This window comes from Ctenopharyngodon idella, chromosome 21 (genome assembly GCF_019924925.1).
Source record: "Ctenopharyngodon idella isolate HZGC_01 chromosome 21, HZGC01, whole genome shotgun sequence".
NCBI classification, from domain to species: domain Eukaryota; kingdom Metazoa; phylum Chordata; class Actinopteri; order Cypriniformes; family Xenocyprididae; genus Ctenopharyngodon; species Ctenopharyngodon idella.
Genome location: NC_067240.1, coordinates 12,671,781 through 12,699,685, shown reverse-complemented (window position 1 = coordinate 12,699,685; position 27,905 = coordinate 12,671,781). Strand labels below are relative to the sequence as shown.

The following is a 27,905-nucleotide window of genomic DNA, read 5'->3' as shown; positions in this document are numbered from 1 at the left end:
TTCAATTCCTAAAAAAATATTTTTCTCCAGTGATAAGACAACAAACTTGAAGATTTTCATAGTGATATGTATGAAAGGAGTAAGGTCTATCAGAAGATGATAGGCTTATTGTTTTCAATTTCAAATGTTAATTGAAATGTTAATTTCAGGTATGTGTTTTGCTGAGCAGTAACACAATTAATATACAAGTACATAGGTCATTGCAACAACTTTAAAAAGACGCAAAGAAGAAAGTTTTGCCTAAGTACTATATGAGCTAATCCAGTACATTATAACATGTTGGGTCATCTGAGGTCTTGCCAGTTTATCTACAATAGCTTAATACCCTCTGATAACTGTTTATGTTATGGCTGTCGGCCGTTAAGTATTCTCTTGCCAGCTGGTGTCTTGGAGACAGAACAGATTGTCTGTACTGAGCCAAGTCTCTGCTGGAGAAAGTCAGGGTTAATGACATAAGGGGCTTTTAAAGCCTGTCAATGTAGGTAAACTAGATGTTGACATGTCTAGACTCCAGACTGGAAGTGTGACACATTTTTCTGAACTTGTACTACCAAATAATTCTTAAAATTAAAAATAAGATTTAAAATGAAATCTAAATGTTTACATTTCAACAACACAGCTCCCTCTTTTGGTTATAACATGCATCATCATGCAGCAGTTACATTGAAACATTTAATAAAAAATAAAACATTTAAAATTTAAAAAAAAAAAAAAAAACGCTTACATTTAGGTCTGTTCATCACAAAAAGCATATAATTCTCTTCGAAGACTTTAGTTCTTGCAGTTATTAAAAAAACTTAATTTTGATAACGCCAGCCAAAAATAACCAATTTGATGGCAACCCCTTGTACATTTTCTAAAAACTATTTCTGGAAACTATCTATGTGACATAATTTATGTCACAAAAGTTCACTGAAGTGCAGACACGTACACATTTTTAAAACATTGTGATAAAAGCAATGAGTAACCATAGTTACTGTAATGCCCAACCATTCACGAACATTAACAAAGTGGCAGAAGGTCAGCAAATATAAATGAACATACTGACCTGTTTTTAAAAGATAATTAACTTGGGCTCATGCTTTGTTTGCTGTGGAAAAACAATGTTTTGAAAGGTCATAATAAGTCTTGTATAGCATTAAAAAAAAGGAATAAAGAGAACAAAGCACGCAAACACTTAATATACTTTGCCGTTAGTATAACATGTGATATAAGCAGCTATGGAAAGAAAAAAAAGTCCATTGTCTTTTGCCAATAGAGTGGTACAGGGATGATGTCAGAAACTGGAAGACTAATTTGCCGTAATTGTCAAGTTATGTTTACCACAGGCTTTATTTTACTCATAAACTGAAAAACCCCATTATAAAACCCCATGGAAAAATCTTGAGGGAACCAGGTTAATTAGTCTTCTGGGTTTTGACATCATCCCTACACCACTCTATGGGTGTCTCTCAAACGGAACACTGCATTGACACGGGGTGTCAGTGTCGACCATAGACTGTAAAAAAATATGGACGACACACCTTCACTCTCTTCCATTGCAGATAAATGAAGCCGCCAATGTCCAAATATGGCGCTGACATTTTGGAACCCGAGTCTGCGCAGTAGTGAACTCTGAGCACGAGTCTGCGCAGTAGTGAGTGTGAAGTCGAGCCGCGGTATAAAGGCCCCGCCCACACTCCCGCAGAATCAGTTTACTGCAAAACAACTCATTATGTCGGTGTGAAATAAACAGTTATGGAAATGTAGAAATTAAAGTTGAAGCTCCAATCTCCTCCCGAAAATCCCAAAAAAAGTCTGCTGGTGCCTCAGTGACTACTTCACTCAGAGAAGCTGTAATCTCAGCTGTCAATCATGACGTCAAACCTCCGTTTTTATAGCATCAATTAAGTAAACCCAAACGTATTAAAAAAACGAACACTTGAACTTACATCAGCGTGATAAAAACTACATAAAGTGACAGAAACCATCTTTGAAAAAAAATCCTTTAAAGTAATTTGATTGTTTAGTTTGTCTTGTGTCCCATTAGATTACACAGAGAGGGCGGGGTTTATGACCTATACTGCATCCAGCCACCTGGGGGCAATTGAAACGTTTTGGCTTCACTTTTCAGGTACTTGTGTGGCACACTTGGTGTCAATGCTTGACGGAGGGTGTGTCTGAAGCTTGGTGCTGACGCGACCGTCATGACAACAGCCAATTACAGTACTTTCCAGTGTTGCATAAATGAGATTACCTAGCATCTGCGCTAGGGTATTTGCATAAGGCGCCTGCCTTGGCTCTTGAAAAGTTGAAAATTTTTCAACTTCTGCTGCAAGCAACACCAGTGATGCGACGCAACGGAACCCACAATTCAGTACGGCAACGCATGCTGTCACCCATTCAAAGTAAATGAGAAGTGTTAACTCCGGCGCTCCGTGTAAATGCACCATAAGGCTGCATCAGAGATGGTATTATTATTGGGAGACACGACACGACAGTCCGTGGCTCTACCATTGGAGAAAGCATAACGGCTAACTTAGATCAAGTGTGCCTATAACCAATCACATTTCAGCCTTACGTCATTGAATTTCGTTTGTGCGACAGTCAGTTACTGTTTGCGGATACCAGAAATAAATGAGAAGTGCCGTAAACTGAATCATATCTGTCAAATTGCTACAACAGAAAGTAACTTAACCCTACCCTGACAGACAGCTTTTGTGACCAATATAAAGACCTTTCTCCTCGCCCCTATCTAACGTCACGCCCATTACTCCAACCCATACTTGGCAAATGTTGCACTACATTAGCAATTTTGCATTGGCAAATGTTGCACTACAAAATGATAACGTTCAAGAATGATTAGATAGCACATATACTTATCATACGTGTTATTTGCTGCATTGCCACTACTAAAAATGACCACTTTCAAACAGGTTTCCACAAACACACTGCCCATCTGCCCATGCATGGTCAGACAAAGAGATAGCCACACCCCAATCTCACATCATTGGCTGAGCTGTTGCCAGGCAGATGCAGAGCAATGTTTTGACAGCAACACAGAGCCAGACACAAACAGTATTACACTTTAAGAGGGAAGCAACCTACAAATGGCATATTAATATTAAAATAGACTAAAAAATAGATTAAAATAGATTAAAAAAGACAATTAAGATAAAGCATTTTAACAATCTAAAAATACTTCACATTTAAAGTATACATTTTAATGCATTTAAATACTAGAGTGCTGAATAAAACATAAGACGTTTATGGATAATGATCAGATATGTTATTTAGATGTAAACATAAAATCAAATTCCAGTGCAATTGTATAACAAAGAAAAAATGTCTTCTTTTTTCTCATGTGGCTCTTAGTGCACTACTCAGATGCTTTCAGCCATGTATACATTCAGTAATACTAAGAAGTGACTGTGGGTGGCACTGTTTCTATGGTGATCAGGCCACAGCCCACGGCCCCCCTTCTTTCTCTTCCTCTCTCTCTCTCTCTCTCTCTCTCTCTCCATCTGTCTATGATTGGTTGCTGAGGGTTAAGCGAAACAACATCTTTACCCACAAGCCTTTGCTCTATTCAGTCAAGCTACTGTGCACCGGGAAATTCAGCAGTGAAGGCATGGCAAATGTATTCTCCATTCTACTCATCCACTCCTATGATAAGGGTGAGTCCATATTTCTGTCCCAAAATATTTATCCTCAGTCTTTATATGGTGGTGGGCTTCCTCTTATACAAAGCCTTTATATATTAGTGTGATATCACAAGAATATTTAATAGGAAATGAAGATAAAGCAATATCCCTCTTGCTTTTTGGCACATTCATGTCATGAAAATTATTTCATGATAACATTTTAAGATTTTTAGACACTTTAGAAATAATAATATAACACTGAACTGGTTAATGATCTGTTTCCACATATTATTTAAACTCAAACTGCCCTGCTACTATTAAGGCATATCTTACATAAGATTTCAGTGTGCCAAGAACCATATTTAAAGGTTTGTCTCTGTCATTCACTCATAACATATTTACTCATAAAGTATATGACTCATAACTGACTCATTTCGAATAAAGTGGACCGAGATCACTGTCTGTACACCCTGCAAGCTTGATAAAGACTGTATGACTGAAATTTCGAAGAGAGGACAGAAAGGACATTATTCTTAACTACAGAGTCTGTATTCGACCAGATAACAGAGGCTTACAGTTCGTAGAATAAACTGACAGGATGCCTGAACAGGTCCTTTGTTATTTATTGACACAACAATCTCTCTCTCTCTCTCTTTTGGCTGCCTCCTGTTAGGGATCTAGACACAATAAAAATGTAAATGAAACACACACACACAAAAGTATGGAACAAATCATGCTATACCATACCCAAAAACCAAAAAAAAAAAAAAAAAACATTGAAAAGAAATTTGTACATCCACAAATATAAACTATTATTTAACTTAAATATTATATCATATAAAAAAATATTAAACCATTGTCAGGTTTCAATGATAAAATCCCATGTGATCTATGTGAGGTTCCATCATGTGGGAGCAGAAAATTTATGATAAACAAAAAACAGAATTAAAAAGCATCCTGCAGAAATGTGCATGCAAATCATATTTCACACGATTTCTCACTGTATAATGCCATAGATCCTGTAAGCAGCATGAACTACAGCATCTTCGAGCGAGCGTAACATTTTTAGACACCACATGCCATTAAACATCTCTGCATTGCCTGAAACAAAGAGCCACTTTTAAAGCTAGTTCTCTAAACCAGTCTGTAACTCATTTAATAGTTCAGATGAAACTGTGATTCTGTTACTGTCTTTATTTTTCGTAGAAAGATCTGATGTGTGAAATGTTTTTGCACAGTTTATTAAGAACCAGTAAAAGATTGACTCCTTGTGTCGTGCTATTGCTATTTAAAATAAATTTTATTAATATTAAAATGAGCTAAGACAATTAAGAGAAAGCATTTTAACAATCCAAAAAAAAACACACGCTTTACGTTTAAATCTATGTACTTTAATGTATAAATCATACGACATGCTATCTAGCAAATATAAATTTCAAAGCAAACATGGCTTGTATTGCACTATACTCAGTCCAATCTATAAATTATTTAACTAGTTCAAATGAAACTTTAATTCCATTATTTTTCATGGAACAATCTGATGTATGAAATGTTTTTGCTCCATCTGAAAAGAACCAGTAAAAGATTGACTCCTTGTGCCTTATTGCCAAGACGCTCTGCTATTGCTCAATACATAACTAGCATATGTTTAACCCAGGAGGGACACAACACTTCCGCCTTCTCTTCCTACAGCCTATGAAAACCACTGACGTTGGAAAGAGGGACTGCCTCAAGGTTTTTGCATACTGAAGCATGGACTTGCACTCTTGCTTTTCATTTAGCCGGTGGGAGGTGGGGTAAAGAGGTTAGTGCATAAATCAATTAAGTTTTGTTCATTTTATAGCTTGATTTCTATTCTTTAAGAGACCACTTATTCAGGTGAGTGTTGTATTTAATAGTTGCTCACTTAGATTGCAATTAAAATCAGACACACTGACCACATCAAGGACAATTGCAGAGGAAAACAAAATAGCTTACTGATGTTAATGCCAGTTCAAACACAATAAAGTTTATGAGACGCCATCATGGAAAGATGTCTTATCTAAGTGGCAATTTTATGACCCTCCAATAAAAACGGAATTATGAGATAAATAGCACGCATGCATAGTTCACTTTGATTCCAGACCAACGTCTTTCATTGTCAAGGACGGGCACATCCAAGCTTAGGTGCCTGCCGCATTGACATGAATAGGATTTAATTGCACAAGGAGTCAAAAAGAAATATTTGGCAAGATTATTCTTTGAACTAATTAGTAATTGGACATTTTTACTCAAGAATTGCTTTGAATAAATAGCCCCATCCCTCCACTAAGTGCACTGAAGGTTGTGCCACATACATCTGACCTTGACATTTGTGGAGTGAGGGTTGTCCTTTTTATCAATGATTATTAAAGGTAAGGGATTTTATCATCATTGCCACAATAAAATAGTTGTATTAGCGTAAAAAATACAAAGTCCTAATAATAGTGCTGGCTGAGATGTAGATGAGCGGTAAGATCAAGTTTCCTAGTTTCGCTCTAGACTGTAGATCAAGCAGCTGTAGAGACCGTGAAGAAGCATGTGAGAATCATTTCTAATGATTGGCAAACGCTGTCCCTATCACGTTAAACCATCTCAAGCACTGACTGGTGTAAAACCTTTGGTAATTGTGTTAACTTGTGTGACTAATTATTGACTTGAAACTGCCAAAAAAGAAATTGGATGAAACTGTATTCCATTCACACTTGCTCCAAGCACAGCGATTAATCAGTTACCCCTATTTAACAGACATCCAGTTTGATCTTTAAAAGGGGATCACTTACTGATCAAAGGTCTTTGTCTCTTTTTCAGGAGCTGTGTTAAAAGCCTCATCAGTGCATGGGTCCCTCATCACTGGAAGCCATGGAGGACCTAAACTCTGTGACTGTGAGCCCACTAAAGCGCAGAGTACGACAGAGGAGAAGGATTCATGAGATTATCAAGACCAAGTTGCAGCGAAACCTCTCCTGCTCAGGACCTAAAGTGAAGAGGACTCTAACAGGCTTCTTCCCCGTAGTTAAATGGCTTCCAAAGTACAAGGTAAAGGAATATATATGGGGAGATCTGATGTCAGGGCTCATAATTGGCATAATACTGATCCCTCAAGCCATTGCGTACTGCCTGTTGGCCGGCTTGGATCCTATATATGGCTTGTACACATCGTTTTTTGCAAACATCATATACTTTTTCATGGGGACGTCAAGACATGTTTCTGTGGGCATCTTCAGCCTCATGAGTCTGATGGTTGGACAAGTTGTGGACCGAGAGGTCTACCTTGCAGGCTTTGATTTGAATGAAGACAGTACGAAAAACGCATTTGGGTTAAATGGCACTGAGGAAATCAACACCACTGTCGCCAACTTGAAGATCATGGCACTGAATATGGAATGTGGAAAAGAATGCTACGCCATTAGCATTGCCACAGCTTTAACGTTTCTCGCTGGAGTCTACCAGGTACGTACATATTCTGCCAAGGTCAAATAAATTTACTAAATTTACCCCCAAATAATATCAACATAGATAAATTAAAAATATGCTCATTATATAAGAGGTGTATTCAAGTCATTGTACATATAAACTGCATTTTAATGTATTTATAAATTACATTGATTTTTTGTTGAATGTATATAGTGGTGAAACTATGACGTCACTTTGTAGGCCAATTGGCAGTCTGTCACGCTGGTTCCCTCAACCCAATAGGATTTTCCCATAGGCTTTTGGATTATCGCAAAAAAAAAAAAAAAAAAAGTTCTACAATCAACAAAAGTTTATGATACTTACACGTTTTGTCCATCAAGATAATTTTCACAGATGAATACATCTTTTATGAATTTTGAAGAATAAATGCAGTCGCCAGAAACAAAATACTAACGGTAGGCTATAAATAAACTACACCACGGTCGCATGATTTCAACGTCACCACCACTAAGCTTCCGACAACTCTTTCAGTCTTTATCTCAAGAGATTTTCCCTGAAAGTTTGAATTAAAATAGTTCGTAAGAACGCAGTTATAAGCATAACTAGACTGTGAAAGCGGACTGAGCTTACCTGTTCGGCGTGATGACGCTTAATGTCGCCGACAGCCTCTGTAGTCCGATTTAGCCATTTGTTAGCAACCGTCGTTTTCAAGACATGTAACATCTTAAAAAAAAAATCACGGGTAGGTTAATACTGATGTATTTTATGTTCGTGTTTTTAGTGAAAGTATCTTGAGCTTTTGTTAACCATTTAACCAAAAACCCATTAAAAAAACCCATTGACTTTGGGACGATGGAACCAGAAGTGCTAAAATGCTAACTCGCTTCCAACAAAGACTTCTTTTTAAAATCTTTATATAAAGCAACTGATCTTGAGCCATTCCATGAAATAACCCGCAGAAGAAAATTGGAGAAAAAAGCTAGAGAAAAGGCAGTGAAGAAGACTGATAGTGCAGATCAAACAAATGGAGATGTAAGTGTAAGCTTGATTTCCAAAGACTTTGATTTTCATACTATCATCTTGGATTGCTCCTGCATCTCCATAATAGATACAACTGGAGTGAGTACCTTCAAAACGGTTTTAAAAGACTATAAAGAAGTTGGCATCAATGTAATTCTTGCTTGCTGCATCACAACAATAATAGATTCTTTAAGGATTCCTTGAGCTTTTGTTAACCATGGACCTTAGTGCAGCCATTTAACCAAAAACCCATTCAAAAAACCCAATGACTTTGGGACAATGGAACCAGAAGTGCTAAAATGCTAACTCGCTTCCAGGTTTTGGCCTACAAAAATGCGTCATAGTTCCACCACTCTATTCATGTCATTGACCTGAAGGTGTATTGTATCTTCTCTTCAGGTGATCATGGCTGTTCTCAGGCTAGGGTTTGTCTCCATTTATCTCTCTGCTCCTATGCTCGATGGTTTTGCCACTGGGGCATCTTGCACTATCCTCACCGTCCAGGCAAAGTACCTCCTTGGTCTTAAGATCCCTCGACACCAAGGCTACGGCACAGTGGTGGTCACTTGGATCAACATCTTCAAGAACATCCACAAAACCAACTTCTGTGACTTAATAACAAGTGCCATTTGCATCATAGTGCTGGTTGCAGGAAAAGAGATCCAGGATCGCTACAAAGACCGGTTAAAGATACCACTGCCCACAGAGCTGGTGGTAGTGGCAGTTGCTACGATAGTTTCCCATTTTGCTGATCTAAACGGACAGTTTAGCTCCAGTATCTCAGGTGCCATTCCAACTGGTTTCATTCCCCCAAAGGTACCCAGCGTTGAACTGATGCCCCGGGTAGCATATGATGCCATTCCATTAGCTGTCATCAGTTTTGCATTTACCGTTTCTCTATCTGAGATGTTTGCTAAAAAGAACGGCTACACGGTTAGGCCCAACCAAGAAATGATAGCAATTGGGTTCTGCAATATAATTCCTTCATTTTTCCATTCTTTCACTACAAGTGCTGCCCTTGCGAAAACTATGGTGAAGGACTCAACAGGTTGCCAGACTCAGGTCTCCAGCGTAGTGAGTGCCTTAGTGGTTCTTCTAGTCCTCCTTTTCTTTGCACCATTTTTCTATGCCCTGCAGAAATGTGTCCTTGCCTGCATTATCATCATCAGTCTGCGGGGCGCCCTGCGCAAATTTCGAGATGTCCCTAAGCAATGGCGTGAGAGTAAGATTGAGGCAATTGTCTGGTTGGTGACCATGAGCTCAACTGCTTTAATTAGCGTGGAGCTTGGATTGCTAATCGGGGTGATCTTCTCTATGATCTGTGTGGTGGTCCAGACTCAGAATCCTAAGGCTTCATTGCTGGGACAAATTGAACAAACCACTGACTATGAGGACATGGAAGAATATGATAATCTTTCACCTGTTCCAAAAGTGAAGATCTTTCGTTTTCAGGCACCTCTTTTCTACGCCAACAAAGACTTCTTTTTAAAATCTTTATATAAAGCAACTGATCTTGAGCCATTCCTTGAAATTACCCGCAGACGAAAATTGGAGAAAAAAACAGCGAAGAAGACTGATAGCGTAGATCAAACAAATGGAGATGTAAGTGTAAGCTTGATTTCAAAAGACTTTGATTTTCATACTATCATCTTGGATTGCTCCTGCATCTCCATAATAGACACAACTGGAGTGAGTACCTTCAAAATGGTTTTAAAAGACTATAAAGAAGTCGGCATCAATGTGATTCTAGCTTGCTGCAACACAACAGTAATAGATTCTTTAAGGAGAGGCTCTTTCTTTGGGGCTGGTGACAAAGACATGCAAATACTGTCGTTTCATACCATCCATAGTGCTGTTCGTTTTGCTACTGGTACGACACAACCGGTTAATGACTCGTCTGTGTAATTTGTCCACAAATGGGCCTCAAGAGCTGAAAAACATGTTTCTATTAAAACACAAGAAACATGACATTTAACTCCTGGAAAATTCTCTCATGTTGAACATGTTTATGAAATCATCATTTGATGGCACAAAAATTCCACTGAATATGAATATTCTGAATACTTTGGTACTGTACAAACTCAGGGGTTATGATTATACATACTGTAAGACAAAATTGCAAATGTCTCATATTAATTTACCAGAAATTACAAGAAAATCAAACAATTAGCAAAGTAACTGTTTTTGTGACATATTTCTAAAGACAAACTAATCCCTCAGAAATGAATGTAATATTTAATGCCATTTTTAATTTTAAATATGTAATATTCTGTGTGATTGGTGCAAAACTTGCCATTAACTGCCAGAAAAAAAGAAAAAAAAAAGAGGACCATGAGAAGGCAATACAGATTTGTAAGTGGCCTGTTATAGGCCTACTACTGTCTTTTAAATGTGAACATGTTTTTATGGTGTTCTTGGGAAATAAATGTGAATGACGAATTTCACCTTGAGATGTGATTATATTTTAAACCAGTGTCAATAACTATTATTTGGACTTCACCATTTAGCTGCCTGAAGGTTCATACTTATTTTTAGCTTCATGTGCACATGAATATTGTAAAGCAGGGGTCTATAGACCAGAGGTCTTCAAACTTTGATGCAAATGATGCCTTGAAATGAGAGATGGAGAATGAATCCTGTTAAATATTGTATAAAAAAACATTATTTTTTTTAACATACTTTAAGATGTTTACCAAAATTCACCAAAAAAACTAACCAGTAGGCCTAACTACAAAAAACTATTAAACTGTTACACTATTTTGAAAAGTCAAATTACAAAATAAAACAACATAAATATGAGATAAATAAAACAGCATTTAACAAATATTTTTAACATTTATTATTGAATTTAATATTTTCATTTTCACAAGCTGTTTATAATACAGAAATTACAACTTTTTACTATTTTTAACTATTTGCATTTTAGACTCATTTTAAGCACTAAGTAAGTTGCAAGTGTATTATTAATATTTTATTATTATTATTTTATTTATTTATTCATATCAGTGTACCTTTACCACGTGATATAGTTAAGACACAGTTAAGTGTTATAAAACACATAACCGTATTACTTTCATTTAACATGAATAGTTAGCATGTTACTACCTTGAAAGCTGAAAACGATGTTTCTTTTGATAACTAATGATTGTGGCGCTCTGCTCTCACGTTCTTCATGAAGTAGCGTCGCGCGCGCGACCAAGTGTAGTGTGGCTGCACAGCTCCCTCTGTTGGTGAAAATAATCACTACACGATTGCTCCGATAACCAGCAGGCTGACTTTTTTTGCAATGTATTTGCGGGCTATTTTGAACGAGTTATAAAACGGGGACATTTCCGGGGACAGCTCTAGTCGGGGACGGAGCACCAAAAACCGGGACTGTCCCCGGAAAACGGGGACGTCTGATCACCCTACTGTATGCCTCTTTTGAAACCCCTTACTGTAAAGAAATGTTCTTGCCAAGAAAGAAACATACAAAAGTGGCATTTCAGCTTACTGTAGATTTTTTTGAAGATACTCCACAAACTGCAGATTTTGTGGTTTGTAGGCTTCCTGCATTGTTCATCTTTTGCGTCAGTTCTTTTCCAACAAATGTGCACTTTCTTATCTATTATGTTTATTTGAGCAAACGTCCAGAGGTTATCTGAATGTTATTCCAATATTTTATCACACTAAAATCCTAAAGGTAGTGACGAAAACAAAACAAATCCTCGTTATCACAAATCACTACGGAATGCGTTTGATTATGATAAGAAAACTATTCCGCTCCAGGACGCGTAGTGGCGCACTACTATAGAAACTATATGACTCTCTTTTCACGCTGCATACAGTGAAGAAGACCAGAAGACGTCAGCAGCGATTCAAATTTTACCGCTCGTTGGCTGCGGGGAAAGACGACTGTCATTTATTTTTATACGTCATATTTTATTTAGTTTATCGACGGAGTTGTGCGTTAATACGGTACAACGATGTCTTGTCGAAGAAGGTAAGTGTGTCTAGGTGGAGACTGTTAAAAAGCGCGAGATTAAATTATATAATGGCCGTGTCTCATTATCTGGTATATATTGTGGCTGACAACATAAAACACATGCTACATACATTACCTAACGTTACATGCATTTTGGTAATACAGCGAGTTTTATTGAAGCTGTAGTAATTTTAAATAGCTAAACGTATTTTATTACTCATGTATAGAATCTTGCTAAGCAGTTTTGTTGTTGTGAGCCTTTTTAGGTGTTCATATAACAGTGTTAAAGGGATAGTTCACCTAATAAATATAATAGTAGTAGTAGTAGTAGTAGTAGTAATAAACTTTCTGTCGTCATTTGCTCACCCTCATGTTTTTCCAAAACTGTGTAACATTCTTCTGTTGGACACAAAAGGAGATGTGTCTTAGTCATCATTCACTTTCACTGTATTCCAAAAAGATGAAATAAAAGTGAATGGAGACTGAGACTGTTCAGTCCCAACACCTCAAGATCTGTCATTATTCATTTAATCTCATTTATTTGCTTGTGTTTTCATGAGCAGTGAGGCTCTGGCATTCTCTCTTGTGACTGAGATCAATCATGCGATGGCCAGGCTTGTGGACATATGGGACAGCATCGGGATCATGGAGGACCAGAGGGTGGAGCGAATGCAAACTGTGAAAAAGCATATAGATGTAAGTTATACCTTTACGTACGTCACATTCTTCCCCTGTTTAAGCTTTATACATAGTCTGAATTATTCATGTTCTCTAGGGGCTTTTACATTCCATGATCATGGAGGAAGAGGCCTTAAGACGTCGCATCAGAGCTGATATCATTACCTCCCAGCAACAATTGGAAACACTGTCCTTGGAACTGTCAGTGGAACCGTACAAAGTAATACCTGTGAAATACTGTAATATTATCTAGATGAGCAATGGCAATTTTCATGGATACAGTACAATTTGGTTAAAGACAAAGAGTCTTTATTCATTCATTGAAAAAGTTACTTAAAATTTTTTTTTAAAAAATTACTAATTACTACAAATGATTAGATTCTTGATTTTCCACCTTTTATTTAGTTCAAATTTAATTTAGTTGCTTTATAATGCTGTTTATTACATTAAAATAACAATCAACACACATCAGGTTTATTAAACTAATCATATATGTCTCAAATTTTGGTTTCAAAATTTGTACACTTTGTAAGTTTCATGGTAATTCTGCAATCTTTTTTAGTTGGAGGAAGATCTTACAGTTCTCCAGATGGAGAAGAACCTGCGGTGCCGTGTTGAGTCTCTTCTGAAGGAGAAGAATGAACGTTTAAAAGAGTTGAGCGATTTGAAGAAGCAGGACGAGGAGTTGTGCGTGACCCTGTGCTCTACCCCGTACTACATTCCTTCGGGAAGTGTGCCCTCTCAAACCCAGCTGCAGGAACTCAAGGAGCATGTCGAGAAACTCAGCAAAGAAAAAGTATGTATTCTCTTTTCGAAAGTCTTTTAAACGCTCATGAGTTTCTGTCCTGGATGCTTTTGTGATTTTTAGCTCTGTGTTTGTAGGAGAACAGGGTGAAGATATTCTCTGGGCTCAGGGAGGACATCAGGACTCTAATGGACGAGATGGGACATGAACCAGAGAGCAGTCTGGAACGGGAGTCCATCTGCCCAGACACTGACATTTTTCTGCTCACACATGACAATATCAAAGCCTTGAAACTACTGCTCAGCCAGGTGCTACACATTAATCATGTTATTTTAAAAAGTAGTTTTGAAAATGTGGGGGGGGTGGAACAAAATAAGTTTTAAAGGGATAGTTCACCCAAAAATGAAAATTCTGTCATTACTCCCCCTCAAGTTGTTCCTAAGCTGTATACATTTTTATTTTTTCTTCCAAATATATACCTTTGTGTTCAACAGAACAAAGAAATTTATACAGGTTTGGAACAACTTGAGGGTGAGTAAATGATGACAGAATTTTCATTTTTCGGTGAACTATCCCTTTAATGAATGGATTCCATATCATTTTGCACAAGTGTGGTGGTGCCATCTAGTGGTTGTGTACAGAACACCTTTAGCATCTCAGCTAGGGTCCAAAATGAACATGCCAAATATGAATAAAAATCACTGCAGAGTATATAAAACTGTTATATGTGCCAGCTGACCAATAACTATTATTATTATTATTATGAAATACTCTTTTTTTTTTTTTTTTTTTTTTTTTTTTTTAATAGTACAGTAGTAATATTTCTTTATTAACTTATTACATTTTAATTTATATAATAATAATATAATTTTAATAATAATTGTTGTTATATAGCTGATCATATGCCTGGGAGTATTCCATAAAGCAGGTTATGTGACTTACCTGGGTAAGTTTACTCAGAGTAAGTGGATAACCTTAACTTTCCAAAACCTGAGGTAACTTTCAAATTATTCTCTCTGGAGAATCTCTCCAACTTACCCTGCTCCGGAGCAGGTTATGTTCCAGAGTTAGTTTACTTGGCACACGCATGCCCTATTAATTTTGGAACCTGCATACCTTGAGTAAGCAAGGTTTGGGTATATGTTCAGGGTAAATGTGGTGGTAAGTTAACCTTGCTTTCTGGAATACCCCCTAAAAAAATATATAATTTTCAAATATTTATTCCACACAGCTTGAAATGAAGAAGGAATCCTTGATTTCAGCTCGAGACAAACTCAAAGAGCGAGCTACGAGCCTGTGGAATCGTCTGAGTTGTCCTGAACCGGAAGGCGAGGTGTTCCGAGAGGCTGTGATGAGCACTCTCTCTGATGATATCAGACGGGTGAGAGCTTTTCCATCTTACCCACAGGATGTCATCAGGGCACCAGAACCCTCTCGCAGATCTTAACTCTCCGTGTGGTTTACCAACAAATGCTAATGGAGTGCATTTCCTCTTTCAGTGGCGAGGATATGTGGAACATCTGGAGGAACTGCAGATGGCTCAGCTAGAGGAAGTGGTTGATAAGGTCCGACAGGAGCTTGTGATTCTCTGGGACAAATGCATGTTTGGACCAGAACAGAGAGAACCGTTCACTGTTCACTTCTGTGATAGTAAGTTACTCGAACCCTGCTATCAAAACTTAAGTCATTTAAATATATTTAAAGGTACACTATGTAACTTTTGGTCCTCTAGCAGTTAAAAAACAAAACTGCATGCTAGGTGTCAACGTAATCGATTACAGAAATTGGTTGATTTGTGTAAAATGTGACCCTTTACAATAGATAATGCTTTACAATTGACTCCATTAGAGAGCTACATATGGCAATTTATCTCTTCGATAAAATAACTTATTCACCTGTTTAATAATAAAATACCTTCACATCACTTTTACATTTCAAATCCCTCAGTTCTCACCATCTATGAAAAGCCAAGGCAATGTTGATTTTTTTTTTTTTCTTTTTTTTTTTTTCTCGCTCATTGTGACAACTAACCTATGCCACTCCCACACTAAACTCGCGTCAAAGCAGCTGAAGCAACTTTTATTTATTTATGGATATTGGACACGCACGGGTGAGTGACGTATGTACGCAGTTTCCCGTGAAAACCATCCCGCCCAATCTAAAATATAAACAATTATAACTGGCTTACCATAGTGAATCGGGTAAAGACAAAAACATGTTTTGGAAAAAGGATTTATGATGTATTGACTGTATTGATTATTTAAATTAATTTTGAACAAAAAAAGTGTACCTTTTTTCCATAATTTCATAATTCATAACTTTCCTCAGCAAATTAATTCTAATTAATTAATCAGCATTTTATGGAAGTATATTAAATATTTTAATGAGTACTAACCCTATTTAAAATCATTAAAATTCAAGATAATTTTAATGAAAACTTACTCCATGTCTTCATTCTGGTTGAACAGATCACTACACAGAGGAGCTGCTGGCCCTCCATGACACCGAGCTTTTGAAAACGAAGGCTTTCTATGAGGCAGCACAGCCCATACTGGAGGACCTGGAGAAATGGAAGAGGAACTGGGCTCTCTTTCAAGAGTTTGAGGTTCTCCCAAGTCCCATGCTTGCAGTCAATCAACTCAACCTTATGTGGTTTCACAAGTGTCATTTTGTTCTATACGTTTTGCTTACCAGAGAAAGGCTGCGGATCCAAATCGTTTCAGTAACAGAGGAGGGTCTCTGCTCAAAGAGAGTAAGGACAGGGCAAAAGTGCAGAAACTGCTCCCAAAGGTACATTTGTTCATAGTTAAAAAAAAAAAAATAAAAAAAAAAATAATAATAATAATAAAATGAAAATTGATTTACGCTGTCATTCCAATCCTGTATTCTGTTGCTGAAGTCAAAACAAAATGAAAATATCAATGCATGTTTTTTTGTCATTTACTGCTTAAACTTCACCCCTGTTCTTACAATCGACTGCAAGCTTGCATTCAGATCTGCCTCCATTCAATCAACAATTGATGGATGTACTCTGCTCTTCTTTTTTTTCTTCTTCTTCTTTTTTTTCCCCCCCTCAGTAATCCATTATTCAGATGTAGAAAAAGATCTGTTGCTACTTCCGGTTTTGCAACTTCAATAATGATTTTAATTTTTGGGTGAACCGTTCCTATTGTAAACAAGTTGTGGCTGTGAACAACTGAAAATTTGTCAATTTACCTGTGTTTCTGCACATACAGTTGGAAGAGGAGTTGAGAGGCCGTGTGGAAGAATGGGAAAAGAATAAGGGGTGTTCCTTCCTCGTGCAAGGTCAAAGGATCATGGATTACATCTCCAGCCAGTGGGAAGAGCATCGCTTGCAGAAAGATAAGGAGAAGAATGAACGGGCGAGTTTCACTTTATGGGTGTTTTAAAATATCAGATGGTGTGCAATGTGGTAGTACATACACAGTGACATATTTCTTACCTTAATACATTTATATATTTTATGTTTTGTTCAGGAACATTTTTATGGCTTTATTTCACTAACCTGGATGATTTTTGCTTTCCAGATGACAAAGAAAACTGAAACCTCTCTGTTTAAAACTCCAACAAAGAGAGCCCTCGGAGCGACATATACCACCCCCACCCCTAACAAAATTAAAAAGGTACTCGTTTTCTCACTGAGAATGTTGTGTGCAAAAACAAGCATTTTATCAAAACGTGTCCTCCTTTCAATTGTTTCAGACGCCCAATCAGCTGGCACCTCGCACTGCAACCGTTAACAGTATAAGTAGCGCCAGCAGCAGCAGCAGCTCATCCACCACGTTTCTGTGTGTGCCAGGAAGGCCTCAACTCTCTGCCAAGGTAAAAACACCTGCCCGGGGCAATCAAAACTCAACCCTGTGATCAAAGCTTTTGGCTTGGGATCAGTCCAAAAGGATTGTGTTTAGACTTAAAGGGATAGATCACTCAAACCCGTAAAACTTTCGTTCGTCTTCGGAACACAATTGAAGGTCTTTTTGATGAAATCTGAGAGCTTTCTGTCCTTCCATAGACATCTACGCAACTAAAACTTTGACGCTTCAAAAAGTTCATAAAGAGATTGTAAAACTAATCCATATAAACTAAGTGGTTTAGTCCATATTTTCTTAAGAAACTTGATCACTTTATATGATGAACAGATTTAAGAAGATGAACGAAAGTCTTATGGGATTGGAACGACATGAGGGTGAGTAATTAATGACAGAATTTTAATTTTTGGGTGAACTAACCCTTCAGTGTTCAGTTCAGTGTTAAAATAGAAATGTTCCCTCAGCAAACACTAGATGACGCTGTTGGATCAACAAAAATCAGTACTCTATATAAAACTGTAGGTAAAGTCCCATCTTCTTTAGCATTTTGGTGAGAGTGTCTTTACGCTGAAGATCAATGATGCTTCTTAATTTTTGTGTGGTTTTGTCTTTGGTCTAACAGAGGAGCAAAACTACAGAGGCCAGCTCTGGCCTACGCGTGCCACTGCAGGAGTTCAACAGTGACAAGAAACCCATTCCAATGAGCTACTCGGCCTTTACCGTAAGACCAATCAATCAGTTCTAGACCACTTCCATGGATGTATATTAACTCCAAATGGAGCATCGGCAATAAGAAGGATGCTCATTTGCGACCGCTAATTCCCCTGAGAGAGATCATTAACATTTTAAGACCCACACGTAATAATGATTCGGTATTCATTTCGTAGAGATGTTAACAATTGTGTTGTCTTGTTTCCCATTACAGAGCGAGCTCTCCAGGAAAGCAAACGGTGATGGTTTTCTCAATTCCACTGTTAAAGACATGCTTTGATTGCAGCATTGTTCTTTATTATTTATTTTTATGAGGTTTAGGTCACAAATAATCATGTCAGGTTTGAAAACTGTACAGGATAAAACATTTCTCAGTTGTTTGCCTTGTTTACATTTTACCAGTGCAGTGACTTTCCAACAACTTAGTTTATTTTAAAAGCCACAATTATATATATATTTTTTTTATCTTGCTTATTTTTTTTATATCGTTGTTCACATACTTAGATTGTGTATATATTAGCTCATAAAAGGTCAGTAATTTCCTTGTATATACAGCACTTTTAATAAAATACTTCTTTTATACATTTAAAATTTGAGTTGTTTTTGTTCTTTTATACTTTTAAGCAATGATGCATTTAATTGACCAAAAATTAGATTAAAGACATTTATAATTTTACAAAAGATTTCAATATAAATGTGGTTTATTTCAAGTCATTTGAACTTTCAATTCATCAAAGAATCCTGAGAAAATGTTTTTTTTTTTTTTTTTTTTTACTCCCCAAAATTAAGCAGCACAACTGTTTTCAGCATTAAGAAATGTTTCTTGAGCAGCAAATCAGCAAATTATAATGATTTCTGAAGGATCATGTGACACTGAAAACTGGATTAATGGCTGCTGAAAATTTGGCTTTGCCATCACAAATAAATTACTATTTAAAAAAAAAAAAAAAAATAGAAAAGCTATTTTAAATGGTAATATTTCATAATTCTTTTTTTTATAGTATTTTTGATCAAATAAATGCAGCCTTGGTGAGCATAAGAGACTAAAAAAATCTTACTGACCCCAAACTTTTGAATGGTAACGTATATTGTGAGTGGATGTCAAAGCAGTGCTTATAAGATCTTAGCATTATTTTTCATCATATTGATTGTCACTGTGAGAGCATAAAACATCTGTTGTGTGCTTTAAAACTTCACATTCTTTTTGCAAATGGGTAGTAATTTAGATCTTTGATGGTCGAGTTTGAATTTTTGAGTGGCACTAGATGCCTCGACATGTGATTGACTCGTTTGGGCAAAACAATGTAATGGCCTGATCAAGCTAATGCTTTCAAGGCCATGTGAAGCATTACACAATTAAAATACTTCACCATTTAGCTGTCTCCTAGATCTCCATCAAGCCGTCTGGAGCACAATGGAAAGAACAATGGCACATCAAACAGACACTTTTATATAATGGATGAGAAGTGCTGAACAAATGCAGTATGAGTAATAATGTAGTTTTTATGCAGTTTTATGAAACTTTGACAACAGTTTTTAGATTCATCATCCAGATACACTGTACATTAAATTCAGTTCGATTACACAGTGATACAATAAAAGTACAAATGTCACACAGTGACAAGCCACTGCTTCTTTTCACAGAAGTCAAAACTGTACATGTACAACATAAATACCTTGTTGAATAAAGAGGGAGTATCAACTCAGTCTGAAAATGAGCATTTTAGGTTCACTGTATGCAAGAATAACCACATGCTTAAATGACAGGCCACTTTCAACTGCATATATTTGTCATTGTTAGCCTTTACAGCCAAAGCAGATGTGTTCCTCCTGATTTGAAAGATGAGAACTACATACATGAGAAGCAGTAAATTGACAACCCCATATAGCTTGAAATGAGAAGCAGTAAGTTGACAACCCCATATAGCTTGAAAACTGTTCAAGGGGATGAAGAAATCGCTTTATAGAGCAGTTGTCTTTGCCTTTAACTTTTTGTTTCAATCTTTAACTATTTCCTTGAACATTCCTGGGCATATTATTTGTTTGCTTTCATCTGATAAAATGCCTGCATGCTAACATCTTCCTCACACACTGTAGAAGTTCTGTGTGAAATAGGCCTATAAATAATCTTTATTTATCACTGAAGGTGAAAACCCATCAAAAATCAAACTGCAATGAAGTCTCTTGATTTGACACATATGTAGGCGGTTATCTGTATGTTCTCATCAAACTGCATTTGTAGGCTTCTGAAATCTTGGCTATGATGCACCAACAGACTCCTGTGATTCCAGCTCACTCGACAGAAATCGGTTGGAATTGTCGCTGTATCTTCGGTTTTGAAGAAATGACAATCTGAAGACAACAAAACAAAACATACATTTATATTCTGATTCATTGGAAAAGAAGCTTTCTTGGAAAAGAAGACAATGCAGTTCAATGCAATTTTTCTAAGAAAAAGAATGTATACTGCTAATATCAGTGGACAGTGAATGAAAACAGATGTGAACAGGAAAACAAGAAAAGCCAAAAACACAAATCAAAAGTAATGAAAGTAAAGACAGAATCGAACCAGAAACAAACTAACCTCAGCAACAGATTATTTGTATAAAAACATATTATTTGTGTAAAAAAAAAAAAAAAAAAAAGTTGTTCTTCAGCTAAAATACACAGGAATCCTTAATGGGTCCAATCAGTTTTAGCTGCTCTTAGATTTGTTTTACATTTAGAGAAAGTATGGTTTACAAAAAGGACATCTAAAATTTTCATATAAAATGTCAAGTCAACCAGGTGTGTCAATCAAAGGGATCCATCAAAGTTCCTCGGACCAAATTTAGACATCCATTAAAAATTAATTAAACCTTGTTGAAGATGTTTTTTGCACAATTATGGTGCACATCCATTAATCCAATGCTGAGTTTTGTGTTACAGTTGCCATTTAGATGACTGTGACTAATTATTAACTATAATAATCTGGAACACATATACTACTATATATGTTCATTTTTTTGTGTTAAATGTAAGTCTCTTGACCAAAAATCAAGCGTAGCGTTAGTTCTGGCAAGTCACCTCAGTCAAGCTTGCATCAGCTGACTCTCAGCTGATCCACGTCTACCTATAGGAATACAAGGCCTATCACAGCTTCCTATATGTGACCCTGGACCACAAAACTGCACGGGTATATTTGTAGCAATAGCCAACAATACATTGTATGGGTCAAAATTATTGATTTTTCATTTATGCAAAAAATCATTAGGATATTACGGAGCCCCGGACATGACATGCAGGAAAAAAATAGTAGGCTAAATCGCACAACTTATTTCGTTCCCTCGATTTATAAATCATGCGCATGATTTATAAATCGAGGGAACAAATTTTTTTCTTGCGTGTCATATGCGGGGCTCCGTAGGATAAGTAAAGATCATGTTCCATGAAGATATTTTGTACATTTCTTAACGAAAATATTTTAAAAAATTATTTTTGTTAGTAATATGCGTTGGTAAAGACTTCATTTGGACAACTTTAAAGGTGATTTTCTCAACACTGATTTTTTTCCACCCTCAGATTACAGATTTTCAAAAGCTTTTATTCAGCTTTCAGATGATGTATAAATCTCAATTTCAAAAAATTGACTCTTATGACTGGTTTTGTGGTCCAGGGTCACATATATAAGGTCCATCAGTATTATCAGCAGCTTATCACGTTGCTTAGGAGCTAATTACCCTCCTCCTTTCCCAGCTCCTCCTCTCATCCAGTCAGGACTTGGCCTTCTGATTCCCTTTGCAGCCCTTGCAGACATCAAAATTTGAAACTGCAATTTGCACTTTCAGTAATCAAAGCACAGCTAAAAGCTAAAAAGTTAATTTCTGGCACTGGTTGCAACTGCTGGGCGAATGTTACATCACCTTATATTCATGGGCCAAGCTAACAAAGTTTATTATGTGTTCTTTTCACTTTCAAATTGTTCCTACGTCTCTATTTGAATGACTGTAGCTGGTGCATAATGATAAAAAAGAAACCATCATCATGGAGGAGCAGAATGTGGGGCAGAAACTCTAAAACTAGCACTTGATCTGCATTATCTCATGACTACAGTAGGTTTCAGCGAACCTGAGCTCGCTGCAGATCTTCCCAGGATGAAACTTTGAACTCTTTGCACATCTACCCATTCACACATTATCATGCATTTAAGCTGAGCACTCTACAAATATATCTTCAGTATGGACAGCATGAGTGTCACATCCCATTTGTCTTGCATGAACAGGGCTCCAGAGGGTTCTGTCCTCAGCATGTTGTTGTGTACAGCACAACAACAGCTGTTTGGTGGAGCGAAAACAGCTGAAAGAATGTGTCTTGGGTTCAAGTATGCTAGGGGAGTATAGAGTGATTGACTCGTGAGTTTCATTCGAGTGAATCTTGGCTGAGGGTCGGCAGGGTAAGACTGAGGAATTCTCAGCCTGACTGTTACACAAGCCACAAACTCACTAAGTTCCTCATCACTTTCTCATTTCTTCAACTGGCTTTGCTTCCTTTATAAAATTAGACCTCCAAGATTTGACCTCTCAGTTTATAGCATGTCAATGCAATTTTTTTTAAAGTTATAGTTCACCCAAAAATGAAACTTCTGTCATTATTTACTCACCATCAAGTTCTAATGCTTTTTTTTCCTTCATGGAAAACAACAAGACAAATCAATAATTTCACACAGGTCATTTTCATACAAAAACAGTTTATAATGAACACATCAGTCCTGTTCCAATAATTAAAAAAAAGCTCCATAAAAGTGGTCCATACGTTTTTGGTAAACATTGTTACAAAGACCACAAACTCACACAAAAAAACAACTAAAGTTTTTTTCCTGCCCAACTAAAGGAAACACTGATCACCAAAATGGTGACCAAACATTTTCAATATAACATCAACATCTAAACCTCTTTTAATTCTCAAAAAGAACAAAAAGAGATCTTGAGAGATTTATTGTCTTCTTTTATTTTCAGTTGTGGCTTTAAGTTTTTCATTTTCCAACATCACATTGTAACATTGATTCAATGCCATTACCATTGATTTTTTTGTTGAAATTTAAAAAAAATTTCAACACTAATTGCGGGTGCAAAAGTGATATTGAATCAATACGGTTAACTTTGACACATTAACATTGATTTAACATTATTTTGATCATCTATCTGGGCAGTTACATAAAAATGTAGATGTGGTCTAATTTGAATCAGAAAGGTAAGACTGATTACATATTGACTAATTGCTAGTTGGTCAAATTAGTTCTTAAGACACAGTCTTTACATAGTGGCTAAGTTTACGCCACTGTTCTTTCATAGACTATGCCAACAAAAACACTATATTGTCTGAATGTATCTATACGTATCTAAAAATATACATCAACTCATGATCATATGGTTTGGTACAAGTTTGGTACATTGTTCTTTGTCAGTTGTACATATACCGGGGTGGGTTATGTGTAAAATATGAACTTGCTAAGATCTCCAAATGCGTACAGTTCTGGGAAATTTGAGACATACACTGAGTTTTTTAATTATATTGCTAACCAGATGGTCAAACTTTAAGAAGTTCTATTTAATCTTCAAATAATTTGGCAGTTTGCAGTTAGCACTAAATATTATTAATGTCCCAAAAGAAACAAAGAACCCTATAGGTCAACAGGCACGTCTTGAAACCTTTTTTTTTCATCCCGTTCTCATGAGCTGTTCTATAATAAGACTGAGATTGATAAGATCAGTAATCCAGTTCAGATGAGTTCCCCCCTTTATGAGCTACATTATACTCCTAATGTCCAATAATTCTCCCCATATGCCAAAACAGATTCCTACAACACGCCAGGCAGGCTTTGAGCTTTGAAAACTTTGTAAAAAGAGCAGCCTGTCTGTCTTGAAGCTTTCTTCTTTGACTGATCTCTGGCCTCATCTCGTTTCTGTCCTTAGCTTGAAGCTATCGAAAAATCTTTCAACATCCCCAATGAAGAAGAGAAAAGGAGGGTTTAGACAAGATAAAAGTGGAGAAAAATATACTTGTATTTAGGTGCCTCACTGGAATTTTCTCTTCTGATTGGTCATCATTGCCCCATCTGATATTTCTGCTATTTCTAGGTAATACCACAGTCACTTTAGCAAAACTTCTAAATTTTGCTGTCAAAGAAGGTCCATTGTTAATGTGCACCGCATACACAGAGGTCACTCTCACAAACGGCTTTATATTGTTTGGTGCGGCGAAACTTGAATCCGATGCGAAATCCACGTGGGGTGTATGCGTGATTTTTCCATATGGTACAAAGGAACGTTTAGGGCAGTGGTTCCTATCCCTGGTCCCGTAACACTGCATGTGTCCTTTTCACGGTGATGAGACATGTTTCTACAGCTATCAACATCGCAAATCTAGTAAAGTTTTTCATATTTTCATTTTTTTTTTTTTAAATAATATACCCTATATTTATAGTGCTATAGTTTGTGTTATATTACCTCTGCAGTAAATTACAAAAACTTAACACTGCTGCGTGAGTGTTTCTAATGCAATGGCTGAGGGAGTGATGGCAGATTTGACAGCATTCTCTCTTTTGACTGCTGTAATCAATCTCTCTATATTTTTTCCTGTGGAATTGCTATAATGGATTTTTTTCTTTTGCTATTGTAGGAAATGGGAACACAAAAATGAGAAGATGAGCAGTAGACTGCTGCAGGTTAGCAGAGGGAAATATATTATTCAGAATGCACATTTGGAAAAGATAATATATTTATAGGGACAATTCAGCAGGTTCAATATAATTAATCTTTGACTTGAACATGACTTGTTGTTTTAATAAACCCACAGCCCAAAATGTAGTAATAATCTGCATTCTCATGAGTAACTGACTCCATGTAGGTTCGCTGAACATGAACACCGGAAATGTTTTTCTCTATTACCTGCAGATATTGATTGGGAATCATATGGGCAAATGAAATCCAACAAGTAACTGCACAAACCAATTAGTGCCAGCATCCGTTAACATCACTCAACCTTCTGCTTTTAAAGTAATTAAGTCTGAGTATAGTAATTAGTCTATCTCAGTCATCTGTAACTGTGCCTGACATAAAAATTACACATTTAATATTATCCTCTGCTTTTTCCTCTGCACTTCTTCATCAATTTAAGTAATTTCATGGTTTTTATTTTTTAATTTTTCATGACCGTTTTGGCACACAATAATAATGATTCATATCAAAGTATGACTTGAAACTGAGCGCACAAGTTTACTTTCACAACAAACCGCATTATGCTAACTTTGAACTTTGTTAAATATAAAACAGGCAGTGCGGGTGGTCAAAAATATGAAAGGTCCAGGGAATGTGCGCTGATATATCTAACCAAACAAACCTTCATTTTGTTCTCCAAATCAAACATAACTACATCGAAGTAGTATGATCACTTAAAAACATCCCAAACATCTGTAACAAATCAAATCAGAAGAAGATACGGATTCCTCTCTTGAATCTATCAGGCCACATTCTCGAGTAATCCATACACATTCTGCATGGGAAAGAAATTATAAAAAACAAAACAATAACTGTCATTGAAAATGACAAAAGAGGCCATACTGAAATTCTGCCCGGCCAAATCTCTGTTGCACTTTTATGTTTAAATAATCATCCCTGACAAATTTGGCACTGCCTTTACATTGAATCCATATGTTCACATGGACACCAGGAGATACAAACCCTCTGAACTCCTGATCAACTTGCCATTGACATTAAAACAAGAAATACATAATGTCAAAACTATTTTTTTCACAGGATACCAGGGGGACAAACCTCTGGACCCCTGAATAAACTGTAATTGAATTTAACAGTACTTTCGAATCTAAAATAAACAAAATTTTTAATGCTCACAATTAAAAGTAATGGCGAAATGCCTTGAAAAAGTTAAAGGGCCAAAAATAGACAGCGTAAAAAAAAAAAAAAAAAACAGCGTGACTCCCTGTGAACATTTTTTAAAACCATGGGGGAAACGGTTTAAAATAGTTATGCATGCAAGACCCTATCCATTAGTCTGATGACCAGACTCATAGCCTGACCTGACATTAACCTGAAACAAGGATCTGGTGCAGCTAAGAGTGAAACTGGTGCAGTTTTGACCAAACATGGAAACATCATCTTTAGCTATGGATTATAGTGGATACCTTTCAAATGCTCAGTGTGAAGCTCATTTAGACTTCACAAGAGAAACGGTAAAGATAAAATGTGTTCAGGTTGCTGCCTAGTTACCAGTGATTATCTAATTATTTTTTAACAGTTATCAAAGAAATAATTAAATTAGTAAGTGGTCTTTAAAGGGATCGTTCACCCAAAAATTATCCCATGATTTACTCACCCTCAAGCCATCCTAGGTGTATATTCGTGTATCTTCTTTCAGACAAACACAATCGGAGTTATATTTCAAAATATCCTTGCTCCTCCAAGGTTTATAATGGTTGTGAATTCCAGGATGTGTAGCTTTAAGTCAGCTGTAGTTGTGTTTCATTTTCCAACATCACATTGTAACACTGATTCATTGCCATTACCATTGATTTTTTGTTGAAATTTCAAAAAATTTTCAACATTAATTGCGGGTGCAAAAGTGATATTGAATCAATACATTCTCCATTCATAAAAAAGTAATTCATACGACTCCAGGGGGGTAATAAAGGCCTTCTGAAGTGAAGCAATGCGTTTTTGTTAGAAAAATATCCATATTTACGTTTTCACAACCATTATAAACCTTGAAGGAGCAAGGATATTTTTTAATATATCTCCAATTGTGTTCGTCTGAAAGAAGATAGTCATATACACCTAGGATGGCTTGAGGTGAGTGAATCATGGGATAATTATTCATTTTTAGGTGAACTACCCCTTTAAGACTGGTCTTTCATCTTTAAATGAATAGTTTACCCTAAAATGAAAATTCTGTCATCATTTACTCATGTTTTTCCTTACCTGTGTGACTTACTTTCTGCCATGGAAAACAAAAGATGTTTAGCAGGATGTTCAAAGTGTTTTCAACTAATATTTAAATTTTATTTGAGCTTGATTTTAATTACCACAAATTACTTTTAATAGATTTTAAAAGTTTTTGTTAACAATAGCAACACCACTGTGAAGATAAGAAAATTAGAAAACTTTGGAAAGAAATGAGGGTGAGAAAATTATTATATTTTTGGATGTCTAAAACAGTGCCACTTCTGGGATCAATCTGAAATAACAACTGCTGCGGCAAGCAGGAAAAGCATGTAAAGTACATTGTAAAATCAAATGGACATATTAACCCATTGCTCCTGTTAACCCACTCCAAGTGTATGAGATATTAATGGCAGAAAATAACAGTTATTCAATGTTTAAGGCCTTTACTGCAGTGTCAAATTCATCACAAGCTTCAAAATGGCTTCAATCACAGGGTGTTGGACAGGTCTGTCCATCTCTGAATAAAAGCAAAGTCAGGGTCCAGGGCCACGGCATCGCACAGTGCCATCAAATTGAATTTCTCTCTCTTAAACCATTAACCAGCCTGAAATCTAATGGGACATTTTTATAGGTAGCAATAACAACAATGTCCTTAATCTAAGATAGGACCATAAAACATGTGACTACCTTCATCTCAGCTTCTATTCAAAAAGATATCGGCGAGAGAACACTATCAGGATGTTCTCATTCCTGAATCAAGCTCCCTATTAAATTGAATTGAGTAGCAATAAAACATTCTCTCATATGTTTTGGTTTTATTTCTTGGCTTTGTGTTTTACGGCTATGTGGAGGATTTGATTTGACCTTGGCTGAACCTGAACGAAGAGAAGTTTACCTTCAAACTTCTTGTTAACATGTACATATCTTTCTGAAAACGTTTTGGACAAGGTCCTGCATTATTAT

The 27,905-nt window shown here is 36.5% G+C and overlaps 3 protein-coding genes across 8 annotated transcripts in view; 2 read left to right on the top strand and 1 right to left on the bottom strand.

Annotated features, from left to right (window-relative positions):
* The first annotated feature begins 3,514 nt into the window (after positions 1 to 3,514).
* On the top strand, positions 3,515 to 10,522 carry slc26a1 (solute carrier family 26 member 1). Of its 4 annotated transcripts, none has more exons than XM_051877747.1 (4): positions 3,515 to 3,656; positions 5,316 to 5,427; positions 6,453 to 7,094; positions 8,478 to 10,522. In XM_051877747.1, exons 3-4 carry the CDS (start codon positions 6,480 to 6,482, stop codon positions 9,981 to 9,983), a joined length of 2,121 nt encoding a protein of 706 aa, XP_051733707.1. In that variant the 5' UTR covers positions 3,515 to 3,656; positions 5,316 to 5,427; positions 6,453 to 6,479; the 3' UTR covers positions 9,984 to 10,522. The 4 variants fall into 4 exon arrangements, with proteins under 4 accessions (XP_051733707.1, XP_051733709.1, XP_051733710.1 ...); XM_051877749.1 differs by having other exon boundaries at positions 5,316 to 5,501; XM_051877750.1 differs by lacking the exon at positions 5,316 to 5,427 and having other exon boundaries at positions 3,558 to 3,656.
* Positions 10,523 to 11,891: 1,369 nt separating this feature from the next.
* zgc:86764 (uncharacterized protein LOC797431 homolog) lies at positions 11,892 to 18,597 on the top strand. Of its 2 annotated transcripts, XM_051877753.1 has the most exons (14): positions 11,892 to 12,060; positions 12,606 to 12,738; positions 12,818 to 12,940; positions 13,283 to 13,516; positions 13,603 to 13,773; positions 14,697 to 14,846; positions 14,965 to 15,115; positions 15,934 to 16,070; positions 16,160 to 16,255; positions 16,702 to 16,848; positions 17,014 to 17,109; positions 17,189 to 17,308; positions 17,918 to 18,016; positions 18,221 to 18,597. In XM_051877753.1, exons 1-14 carry the CDS (start codon positions 12,044 to 12,046, stop codon positions 18,284 to 18,286), a joined length of 1,740 nt encoding a protein of 579 aa, XP_051733713.1. In that variant the 5' UTR covers positions 11,892 to 12,043; the 3' UTR covers positions 18,287 to 18,597. The 2 variants fall into 2 exon arrangements, with proteins under 2 accessions (XP_051733713.1, XP_051733715.1); XM_051877755.1 differs by lacking the exons at positions 17,918 to 18,016; positions 18,221 to 18,597 and adding an exon at positions 17,760 to 17,864.
* A 908-nt stretch (positions 18,598 to 19,505) lies between these two features.
* si:dkey-247m21.3 (5-hydroxytryptamine receptor 4) overlaps positions 19,506 to 27,905 on the bottom strand; it is a 31,759-nt gene continuing 23,359 nt past the window's right edge. For both annotated transcript variants that reach the window (XM_051877777.1, XM_051877776.1), the window contains one exon: positions 19,506 to 20,358. In XM_051877777.1, coding sequence (XP_051733737.1) covers positions 20,265 to 20,358 — 94 coding nt within the window. In that variant the 3' untranslated portion in view covers positions 19,506 to 20,264. The remainder of the gene's footprint in view (positions 20,359 to 27,905) is intronic.

What these genes read in the sequence shown, in the direction of transcription:
- slc26a1 (XM_051877747.1), top strand. Translation starts at nt 6,480, where the DNA reads ATGGGTCCCTCATCACTGGAAGCCATGGAGGACCTAAACTCTGTGACT. An exon ending in TTCTCGCTGGAGTCTACCAG is followed by an intron (nt 7,095 to 8,477) that starts GTACGTACATAT and finishes TCTTCTCTTCAG; the next exon opens with GTGATCATGGCTGTTCTCAG.
- zgc:86764 (XM_051877753.1), top strand. An exon ending in TGCAGAAACTGCTCCCAAAG is followed by an intron (nt 16,256 to 16,701) that starts GTACATTTGTTC and finishes CTGCACATACAG; the next exon opens with TTGGAAGAGGAGTTGAGAGG. An exon ending in ATAAGGAGAAGAATGAACGG is followed by an intron (nt 16,849 to 17,013) that starts GCGAGTTTCACT and finishes TTTGCTTTCCAG; the next exon opens with ATGACAAAGAAAACTGAAAC.